We start from the raw sequence: 12,046 nt of genomic DNA on the forward strand, positions 1-12,046 counted from the left end.
ATGATAGCAATAAAGCAGGAAATAGTTCTACATTGCATTTGAGGATCCCATTTTCCTTTTAAAATTTATCACCCTTGAATTTTATGAAATATCATCCTTTCTTTTTCTGAGCATTTAATTTATAGTCTTAATACTATTCATTGAGTTTATACCCATCTAGTCTCTGCTACCCAAGGCATTCTCTAAAGCAGGTCATTCTGGTCTTTTTTGGCTCTGTTAAGATCTTCTGTGCTCATACAGAGCTGAGCACTTCTTCACAGCCATACACAGCGTGATGCTCTCAATAACACATCTACTCCTCAGTGTCCCCCCAGAGAGCCAGGTGGCATTTTCACCTCCCCATGCCAGGGCTTGACCTCATTCTCTAGTGATGCCACGTAACAGCTGATCCTCAGCATCCACCATTGTATATTACACAGTTCCTAAGGACCAAGCCCTCTCGGGGACTGTTCTAACAGCTTCTTGCTTTCACCTTGGCAGGATGCAGTGAAACGTCAGGCTGAAGTTTTCAGCTGATTCAGTGCAGACAACTAGCCTAAATCACTGGAATCAAAGGGAACTTCTTGGCAGAGACCCTTTGGAAAAGCAGGATGGTGCATGCTGCTCTTCAGGCAAAAGCACCGCAGCTCTAAGAAGAGGCTGAGGAGTCTAAGGAGGGAGACAGTAACATTCCCAGAGACTGCTTTTGCTTGCCTGGGTGACTTTGGTTTAGTCTCACCAGATCAAGAAATTCTGACTCAGTGTTAAATGAGATGTTTATGAGACATGTTGAAAAGTTCAGTGACTTAGATTCCCAGTGCAGGATTTGGGATTCCGCTGGTGTTACTGGGGCAGGCCAGGAGTCCCTAGAGGTGATTCTGTGTACAAACCCAAGAGACACAGATTAGAGGGAAGGGCAGTGGAGTGCAGGAAACAGATAGAGGAAATGCAGGACAAGACAGACTACTGCTTGAGAGGTAAGGGTAAAAGAAAAGAACCCAAAGAAATGAAAAGAGCTTGGAGTTATGTCAGGCCATGGATTCAAGCTGAAAACATAGGCTTGATGCAGTAAAAATGCTTTCTTCCCTTAGGGGAAGATTGCACAGCCATCCTGGAAAATGAACTGTGGCACCTTAAGGGTGGAAGGAGCTACCTGCCCTAAGATTTAGAATGGCCTTTTTTCCAGGCAGACAGGGTGAAGTGGACGTGTTTTAGGAGTGCTGAGCAAAGCTCAGGGTATGGGCAGCTCTTCTGATCTCTTGCTGTGCTGCCTGCCATTCAGTGCAAGGAAAATTCTAACAGAAAACCTTTTTTCAAGTCTTTCAAAACTAAACATTTCTATGAAATGCCTCTGCTCCCCATTTTCTCAGTGAGTTGCCATTACAGGGAAACATAAAAGTCAAAGGGAAACTGAAGAGTAACAAAGGAGAACCAAAAGACAAGGCTGTTTTAGAAAGGTAATTTACAAGTCATGTAAAGCCAAGGAATCGACTTCCCACAGAAAAGAACAACCAGACAGGTGCAGTATGCCCATCAACATCTCAATCATACATTCTGGAAGTACTGAAAATGACTGTTCTACCAGAGAGACAATCTAAAATTCAATGTTTTGAAAAAACTCAAGAAGTTTTTTTAAAAAACTGAAATTAAGACAATGCATCTGAATTTTCTAGACCTTATAAACCGTGAAGTCCTGAATCTGTGTGACACTAGCTAATATTCTGATTTAATCATGTACGAAAGTGGATGCCCAAAACAAAGCAGAATCTTGATGTATTTATTCCAAAATTTTAGTACTAATAGTACTGTTTCCATGACAACCTTAAACCCATGAAGCTGGTCCAAATAATGCTTATGAAAATGGAAAATCACTTTTAAAACCATAAATTATACATAAATTGACAACAAAAGGAATCATTATACTGACCGAAACCCAACTCTTCGGGTATAATGCAGGCAGTTCTTAGTGACATGGGTCTGGAAGTGGACAGATCTGCAGATTGCTCCACATTCAGGACACGTGTATGGAGATTTATGCTGATGAATTCTCTGGTGTGATGCAAAACTGCACTGGTTAGGAAGCAGCATCTGGCAGATATTGCATGTCTTCTAAATGATAAACCAGAATAGATGAGACAAAAGGTTTGGTTCAGCTCTACGTAACGTCTTGTGTCAAACACTGCAATATAGCAAATAAAGGTTAAATGTCATAACTGGGATGGGACCCAAAGCAGTAGCCAAATACAAACACAAGCCCTGCTGACAGAGCTGGCAGGTGCTGGAAGCCAGACTGACTGGCATTCTGGGCCACAAAGCTCCTTCATACACCACTGACCATGGGAGATGCACATGGGTTTATAGAAATATTACTCAAGCGCCTTCCCAGATTACCTTGATAGTGCAAGGGGCCTACGTACAACTCCAGAATCAAATTATTACTATTGTCTCTTATGGCTTGGAACTTGTGAATCTCACCAGTGACTTGCAAAGACTTAAAATCAAACCCAAGACTCCTTCATGACGTCGGTATTTTTTGAACATGTATTTGCATATTTTTAGGAATGATCTCTCTAAGAGTCTGGCGTATGTAGTGATGTGTACGCTCTGCAAAAATATTGACCAAAAAATGATCTCCAGAGCTGCATTATTTACTAACGTATACCCGAAGAAATCCTGAAATAAATGCTCTGGGAGCACTGTGGCTCGGTGTGTTTGAACACAGTCTTCGTACAGAGTTCTCCAATGTCCTGACACAGTAAGATGGCAAAATGCAAACCATTAAATATACAGCATGTTAAGCAAAGAAAACCTGCCATCACTGCAATGCAGATTCCACTGGCACTCCTGCCAGCCCACTACAACAGTGTTCAGCATGGGTACATTTACTGCTCTACTGCAAGGCTCTGCCCGAGTTCAGCTAACTACAGGGATTTCAAACTGGCACCTGCTCAGAGCCTTTGGGACACGGTAAGGCTGTATTCAGACACACAGAAATACTCGCTTTGAAATGCCAAACACTTGGCCTTAACTGACCAAACAGTGGCCAGAAGTGAGGGACTCAGCCTCAGGCTGACCAGAACTGTTTTGGGGTGTTAACTTTGTCTTAAGTTCAGCTTAAAGGCAAAACCCTCTGACCAGCCATAAGTGGCACATTTACTGGGCTCAAATACCATTCCCCAAATCTCTGTTTGGCTGTTCCTGTATTAACAGGCTGCAATACAATACTGGAGAATCTGGAACATTATTTGATTATGTAAGAAAACAGCAAACCAGAACTTCTTATTCCAGTAACAGAAACATTTGGAGGTTTCACAGTCCTTCCAAAGCCTTTGGCTTGTAGGACTTCTGAAGGAAACCGGGATGCGGTAACACAAAAGAGCCACACAACATTCCAGCCCCAGCTCAGTGATTGTCCTGATTTTGCAGCAAGCTGCCAGACTCATACTGACCACACATGCCAATAATGCTCTTAGTTAAGGCCCCTGCTCTGCTATTTCAATGAGTACAGAAGATGTTTAATTGTAACTGATTACAGTAGAACAAGAAGCATCTACTGTGAAATTCTGACATTCAGCATGTTTGCTTACCATTTTATTTTGGGCTTAAGGTGGCATTAACTTCCAGTTCTCTCATTCCAACCCACACCAAAATAAAACACAGTTTGTGAAAATCATCACCTGCCTGCATTTAAAGTCAAAGTTTCAGAAAAAAAAAAAAGGGTTAGAAGGAAAAATGGTGGAGGTGGAAAATAAAGATACACAAGAACGCTGAGTATGAAGGGAAATGAGCTATGTAGTTTCCATGGGAGCAATATACTCCTTTCTGTAACTAAAGAGAAATATTAACATTCATTAGCCCAGATTTGCTGCCTTATCCCCCCAGCAAGTAGACGAGGGTTTTGTTCAGCCAGAAAACCTGTCAGTGAGTCAGGGTTAATATTCCTTTAGGTTAATATTCCTTTTACAGGAATATTAATGGCAATAAAACATTATAGAAAGGTAACAACTTTATAGGGAATGTATTTTCATTGCTAGGATTGTTCTACCATTGTTTATTTTAAACAAAACATTTCACTTCCGTAACAGGAGTATAAGAGCAGCTACTTACTCACTGAAAACACAAAACTATACATTTTCCATTTCAGGAGCAATTACATGGGCACTAGAAAGAAGAGTAAGCTGCAAATAACCTTTTTTCCTGTTACTTGTTTGCAAACTCTGTTTACTTTCATTCTTCCTTCCTTCCTTCCAAAGGAAAAAATACCAATCTCATCTAACTTCCCTGTCCTCTTCCACCTACAGTAATGGCAGTTGTACAGCAAAAAGCCAGTGCCAAGCACTAAGAAGGAAAACAAGTCAGAGTTATTTCTCATCCAAGCTTCTCGAAAGGTAACATCTAAAGAAAAAGTAGCAAAATACTTAGTAATAAATGCCTATACATAGTTCTTTCTCCAGGAAATACTACCCCTACAGGACACAACCAAACACCCTGTAAAAAGCCAGCTGCTGCTTGACATATGAAAAGGACTACAAAAAGTGATTAATTAATATTTAAAAGGATATTTCAACAAAGAACATTTTAAACTATATTTATTAAGAGGAGTGTTCTTTTCAAATGGAAGAACACGAAAATAGCTTCTTTTCCTCCAGTGCTTTGCACTGTTTTTTTTTAAACCTGCAGCTCTTAAAGCAGAGCAAGTTTCCATGAGAGACACAAATACCCTGACAGGCAGCAGGCAATGCCAGCTGCTCCTGCAACTCCAGGGGCTTTCCTCCTTGAACAGCAGTACCTGGGAACCCACACTTCTCTCTCCACCTCCCTGCAGCTCCCTTTTGACATTCTGTGAACATCACAATTGCTTTTCTTTACTGAATCACCAGGATAAACAGTACCTAACAGGACATGTATGGAGAGCAAACTCAGCAGCAACAGGGAAAAAGCACCAGACAGAGGGAGAAAGGGAAGGGCAAAAGGTTTAGTTTACCTGGCCATAAAGACAAAAATCCCCCCACCCCAAAAGTGAGAACTTCACTTTATCTTTGTTCTCTTTCTTTTTCCATTTGTATTTTAGCCTCATCCTCCCCAACCTATCCTTTGTCTCTCATCCAATTGCTTTGTCTTGGGGCCTTCTTACTTGCTTGATTTTCCAGTACCAAAACCAAAAGTTTTTGCAAGGACTACTGCATCTTAGATGGAATGTTACCTAATGGGCTTATTATGCACCAGCAAATCAGCTAAAAACCCTAAGTAGCTCAATCTGGTGCAGAATATACTCATGGTCAGCCATTAGACCCTGTTCAGAACTGCAGCAACATCTATGGATGAACATGTTCTGCTGAAGGAAACTCCCTTAGGTAAGCACACCTGTAGTATCTTACAAAGAAAAATTCACTTGCATGGTATTCCACTGGGAATCCAGGCTATTTCAGTCTACCTGCTAGCCAGTTAAAGGGAGGAGCTAAGGCAGAGCCACACAATCAAGGTTATTTCCACGTGCAAATCTCTTTACATTACTACCTGTAGTGGTAGGTGCAGTGGAGCTGCTTCGTGGTACAGAACAGGTCCTGTGTGTAGTGAATAGATCCTGACAGGAACCTGCCTGTGCTCCTAGGACTAGTGCATTTTTTCCTAACTTCAGGACTTAAAAATCTTTAGCCTGTTCACTGTTGTCTGATTCCCAGGAATATTCCCGGGGCACTCCTGTCTTGAGCATGCTTGCAGGTTTTCAGCTTCCCCCCGCAGCAGGAAGCTGGAGCACCAAGCTCACCTGAATGCTTTGAAACACACCAGAATCCCTTTTAATTGGCACACCCCAACAGAGATCCAACCATATCATTTAATTAACCACCTTCACTCTTCCAGGATTATAAAATACATCGCACACTGATTAATATTAAGTTTTATTGAATGACGTATTTCTTTCAGGTCAGGCCACATACATTAGTAAAGAATTTTCAAATGGTTTTGAAGTTGAACTCATTAGCACTTGTAAGAGGAAAAGAAACCCAACCAACTAAACCAATGGTCACACAGAAAGGAAGGTGTGCCAGTGAGAACAGCACTTTGCACTTTCTGAGGAAGAGCTGAGGCAAACAGCAGGCATTCCTGTCAGTAGTCAGTGTGCCATTTGTCACTGCCTGAGTCCCTCCCTGCACATGAGGGGAATGCCTCAATCACTTAGGGCACTTGATGAAAACTCTAAAACCTGAAGACCAATCGAGAATGAATCACTTGAAGCTATCATTCAGGTTGAATAGACGGGCTGTTAATGAGGGTGCCAATTAAGTGGATTCCACGGGCTAGTCAAATTCCAAAGCACAGAAAGAAGTATTAAAATATTATTAGTAAAACCCATTATTATTTTCTGTATTATAATGTTCAGCTGTAAGAAAGCTAATGCTAAATTTTAGCAAAACTATACAGTGTCAATTTCAGACTTCACAGCCTAAAAAGATTCTAAGAAAAGTCTTATTTATGCTGCATATGTTGACATTCACTATGTAAGTGCTTGCAAGACTTTTTGTGGTTTTCGTTTATCATTTTAATCACAGAGGTTCAGATAATTAACAGCTAAATGAAAGTAAAAACATATCCAAAGTCTCCTAGGCTTATAGATGAAACATTGGAATGTAAACATAGGATACTCTACTTGTCCACTTGTGTCTGCGGCCTGCTGGAAATGAGTTGCAAGAGATGTCTCATCTTGGAAAACTTCATTGCACTCCAAACACTTTAGACTATGTCTACAGAGTTTCGATGGATCTTCGTCTAGTGGCATAGCTGGAATGACAGGAGAGCTCGTGGGGGCCGAGATCACTGTCCCAGTTAAGCCAGACTGGATCTTTGTTACAGAGTGCATGCCAGCTCCCCCTGGGCTCTGGAGCACGGCTGCAGCAGTATTGCTGGAAGGAGATGCTATCATTTGATCTGCTGGGACTGGTTTTAGGATCAGGTGGGAACACTGCATCACGACGCCTTTCTCCTTGTGCCCACGAGCATGGGACAGGAGACTGCATTTATTGTAGAAAACTAAATTCTTTGTACAATGATTACAAGTCACTTCAATTCGCACACTTCTCCTGTCATAATGCTGGGTCAGGCTCTTCTCGAGAGCAAATGAGTCGCCACATTCCAAACACTTGTAACCTCGCGTTGGTAGCGTGATTCCGGCATTGGCTGGGGGGCTAAGGTTTGGGATGTAAACTGGCACAGGATTGACACTGCTCAGCACCTTATTGAACGCTTCCACTACAGAGCTCTGTAGAGATGACACCACCTGCACTCGAGACACTTTTTTCGAAGGCTGGGAGGCTGCTGCAGAAATTATTGCCTGCTTGATTTGCTGCTGGGGTTTTGTTAGCACTTGGCGCAGTTCAGAGGTGGTTTGAGCACCCTGAGGCAAAAGGTTAAGGTTGGCAAGATGGACTGTCTTTGGCACAAGTTTGGCACTGGCAAGGCTCGATGCTGGCACCACGACTGTCTGCTGCTGGATGGCATTGGCAGCTTTGATAATGGCACTGCTGGCACTCTGCACGGATGCAGCAGAGATGACAGTGGCTTTCACTGTGGTGTTGTTAGCCAGCTTCAGATTGATCACTTGGGAACCTGCTGTTTTCACTGCTGAAACGGGCAGGAAGGCAGTAGCCACGGGTTTGATAGTGACCTGCTTAGGGGCAAGTTCTGCAGATCCAACTGCATTGGTGACAACTGAGGACTGCAGAGGAGCTCTGGGAGGAGAGGAGAGAACAGCAGCGGAAGTTGGTGAGGCCAGGAGAGATGTCATGGAGGTTACCATGGAAGCACTCTGCTCTGGCTTTTTACCAGAGTCCACATCAACTTCTGGCAACACTCTAGTAACAGTTCTCTTGATCTCCCCAGAAGAAGTCTTGATGGTTTTTATGCGAACCTTAGGGATGGCTGGTGTCGACCCTGCGGGAGAAGATGGAGACCCTTTGCTACTGTTCTCACTTGAGACACTTCTGGGACTATCGGGTGGTTTGACAGACGGCTTCTTAGCACCATCAATGAGACTCTGAGACTCAGGAGATTTTTCAACAGCCCGGGGACTTTCACTTATGTCTTTTGGTAATGGAGAAGACTCTTCTGAATTAGACTGTAAATCTTTACTGCTATCTGTAGCTGCCTTTTTAGCACTCAGTGCTGCGATTGCAGCAATGCAGGAAGAAAGCTTTGCTGATGACTTTGCTTTGGACTGGGAAATGCTGGCAAGATTTGTGTCACTTTTTTCAGTACTCAGTTTTCCATCAAGTACCCTGTTTTCAAGAAGCTTCTCAGAATTGTCTTTTTGTAACTTGTCCTCTGTTTTTCGAGTTTTAAAAGGCTCATAGACACCTAAATTCATGGAGTTTGTCTCTGTCTCTCGTTTAGCAGCTTTATTTTTATCTATACTACTTGAAACAGTGATTCCAGATTTAATTAAGTTCTCCCCTCCAAGTGCCTTTAGTTTGTCATATTCCTGCTGAGATAGAGATCCTGCCAAGACATTTGCTCTGAAATTTGCACGCATCTCCTCTTTATCCGGGGGGTCATCTACCTCTATTCTCTCATCATCATCAAATTCTTCCGCACTTGATATTGGGCTGAACTGGTTGAAAGCTGAATCCTTCAGTGTAGCCTCAGAAGCTGACCCATCATCTTTAAGTGATTTCCCTTCATCTTTACTGTAACTCTCAAGAGCTGCTGACGTTAGGAAGCCATTGTGCAAGCTGTTGCCTGCGGAATGGTGGCCATCCTTATCCACACCTTCGGAAGAATCAATAGTACGCACATTTTTCACGATGACGCTCACCCCAACATCAGATGATGATGGGACATGGGAATCTTCATCTGCATGAGCATTTTGTTTTATGTGGCTTTCATGGTCATCATGTCCAGATTCAATAGCTGCTTTGGGATCTACCATGTCTGGTATGTCAAAGGCTGCAAGAAGGTCATCGAAATCTGGGGTCTTCATATCCCCCATGGCCACGTATTTGATTGTAAGCAAATCTGTAAAATAAGCAGAAAGTCATCACTTTAAGCTCTAGTAGCACAGTCTTATACAAAACAAGCGTTTGTTCATATCTACCATGCAAAAAGGTGTTATTTCACTTCTGAATCAATATTTTCAGAGATTATACATTACAGAACAGTGTTCCAGTCCAAGTGTACAGTTTAATTATTACACCAAGAACTATAGTAATTCATATACTCCACAGATGGTAACCTGGCAATTTCATTCTGGGCCCAAACTGCAGTGACTTTCTTCCTGTTCCCTCTCCTAACATTCCCTCCTATCCACACAGACTGCAAAATGGACATTCATGAAAATAACATGAGACACCTGCAATTTCTCTGAAGTCTTGACTTTCCTTAACAGTTGCACTATTAATCTGAGGAGTCTTCTTGAAAATAATAAAGTAATAAACATCTGTAAGACTTAAGTATTCATCAACACTGGCTACCTGGAAGTCACTGTGGACTATGAGAAGGCAACTGAGGAAAATTTTTCAAGGATACTGGAATAGACACACACATTTCACGCAACAGCTTCAAATAAACATAGAAGAGTTTTGCAAATTGTTTACACAGTTCACTTAATGGTTTTGGGCCCCTTGTCTAACTGATGAAGTCCTTAATACAAAAATAGATGCACACATAGTATCAAAATCACAAAGCAAGTTTCTATGAGGATTAAATGGAAAAGATTGCAGGTACCGGAGCATATCAAATCCATGTAAAACCACAGAAAGTTTTGACACAGTTTCTCATTAATCAGGGATACTAATTAGTTGCATTCTGGTAGTACATCTGTCCATAGGTGTCTTTTTACAGTTGTTGCATACACTCAAAAAGAGCTAGATAGTCTCCCTAGTCTGAAACGTCCTCTAATTACATATCATGGAGTTTAATTAACATTTACCAATAGCAGTGAATTAAGGCCTGCTTACATGCTATTTCCTCCAAGTATGTTTAAGATCACAACTGCCCAGCAGAGGAAACACAGCTGTCCTTTACTGACAACTGCTGCTGCCCTTATCAAGAACTTCTCTCATTCTTCAGACTTTTCAAGCAATCAAAGTTAAACAAAAAGGGAGACAAACACGGTCAGTTGTCATACACAAGGAAGAGAAGTTCTAACCTGGCCATTTTATTCATCTCTTCCTCGCTATTCTAGGGCACCCATACTAAGATTCAGTGTATAAACTATGTTTCCACCACAACTGCCAGGACTCTGCAGCCATATTCCTCCCGCTTTTTTTCCCCCTCCACAAACCTTTCAGTAACTCTTTCCCTTAAGGATAAAACTCTGCTTTTTATCCAAGATCAAAATCAACTGGCACCTTGGCTGCCATACAAGCTGTGAGTCTATTCCTTCTCTGGGCCAACATCATGCCTGTAAATACTTCAGAAGAGGAAGTAAGGCAAGCTCCTGGTTCCCTAGGAAATCATGATTTTCCAGGAACTGGAATTTCTTTGAAAAGTGCTCTGAGAATGTTTGAGAAGAGTTATACAGAAAACCAGTTTATTTAAAAATCCATGCATTACTCTGCTTACTAATCATTCAATGATAAAAGTAACAAGGAAAAAATCTGGATATGGCCAATAGGAATTACACAGCTAGGGAGCCTAGCAAAGCAGTGAGGTGAAATGCTTCTGCATTCTGCTTTTCTGATGGTGGTTGAGGGAACTTCTGGGAAGATAATGAGTCTTAAAAACTTAAAGTAACAGATTCTGAATATACCCTTATTAAACGGTTTCCCTGAATCTCTGTAGTGACAACACCCACCCCTGTATCTGTGCGTCAATATCTCACTGAAACTAAGTTCTGGAGGTGAACCAGGAGTGGTTTATTTGCGTTCATGCTTTCTCAAAGCATGTGTGCATGACTTCCTACGTTGTTGTTTCTTTGGAAACACATCTCCTCAAGTGTTTTCTATGAACAGCATGAAGAACATGGCACAGATTTTAGCCAAAGCAAGGCACTCCTTGTCTGTTCCACTGCCTTGTTTCTCCCAAAAGTCAGCCTTTTTACTCCAGTTCATCTGATACCACATTCCAGTGAAGCACTCACTTGGGGAATTATGTCAAAACAAGAACCAGACCATGAGAACTCTCTTCTGACAGTAGAAGAAGCAAGCAGGACAAGCAGGACTTAGAAGTAAACTGCTGCTTCTGAAGAACTGACTTTTTGTTTCACTGCATGGAATTGTTACAACTCCTCCTCAACCCCTCTATCTGTACCTGTTCCAGCTAGAAAGACTCTAGCCATAAGAGGAAAAACAAACCTACCCTTTCATGTTCTCTGTGGGGGACACACCAGAGAAACACACACATTTTTTCTTACTTTCTAAGTCAGATTTATCTTGTAGCTCTGGCTTCAGGACACCTGCAGATTGGGCCCAGCATTCTCCACAGAAAGACTAAGCTGTCTAGAAGCTGTTGCTGAGATTAAAAGGTAATTTTTTGGGGTAAAGCCAAGCAATTGTAAACACTCAAATCAGAATCATTCTAGGGAAGTTCAACAGCCTAATGAAGACAAGAAAATAGAATAACATGGCAGCTCCCAGCCAGGTCCTATCTCCAAACTGCTCAAACCCCTAATTTTTGTCTATCAGGTACAAGAACAGCTTCAAGCTTTCCAGAAATGGCAAATAATCATCCTCCTTTCTCAATACTTTTCCAATTAATACTCCCTATGCATGAAGGCTTCTATCATTTCTGGATCATAAGCATGGTCTTACATGCTCAATTTTTACACTTTGATTTAATCCTTAACCTTTGAAGAACCAACCAACTTTTCCTCCTTGACACTCACCTTCTTATTCATCCAGATCTTCCAAATAGCTAAAACACAAGTCTAACAACTTTATGCAAGTGCTTTAACTGGACCAGACCATCTTTTCTGCCTTACTGAATGTCTACCCTTTGCCTTCAAATCCCATGTAACTGTCTATACTTAAATATCTAACTCCTTGCTTTTGTTCACACAATTACTCAACTTCAGCTTCCCTCAGCAGCAAGTCCATTTGTTATCAAAGGACATAAACCCCCAAATTTATTCTTC

General features: G+C 41.7%; 1 protein-coding gene across 11 annotated transcripts in view; it reads right to left on the reverse strand.

The window, feature by feature from the left end:
- Nucleotides 1-12,046, reverse strand: part of ZNF532 (zinc finger protein 532) — a 34,174-nt gene that overhangs the window by 15,686 nt on the left and 6,442 nt on the right. For all 11 annotated transcript variants that reach the window (XR_004237551.1, XR_004237552.1, XM_032096407.1 and 8 more), the window contains 2 exons: nucleotides 6,629-8,988; nucleotides 1,907-2,088 (listed from right to left, as the gene is read on the reverse strand). Coding sequence is in view for 9 of the 11 variants with exons in the window: in XM_032096407.1 (XP_031952298.1) it covers nucleotides 1,907-2,088; nucleotides 6,629-8,988 (2,542 nt within the window). In the remaining 2 variants the exon portion in view is untranslated. The remainder of the gene's footprint in view (nucleotides 1-1,906; nucleotides 2,089-6,628; nucleotides 8,989-12,046) is intronic.

The sequence above is a fragment of the Corvus moneduloides genome, chromosome Z (genome assembly GCF_009650955.1).
Source record: "Corvus moneduloides isolate bCorMon1 chromosome Z, bCorMon1.pri, whole genome shotgun sequence".
In the NCBI taxonomy this organism is placed as follows: Eukaryota; Metazoa; Chordata; class Aves; order Passeriformes; family Corvidae; genus Corvus; species Corvus moneduloides.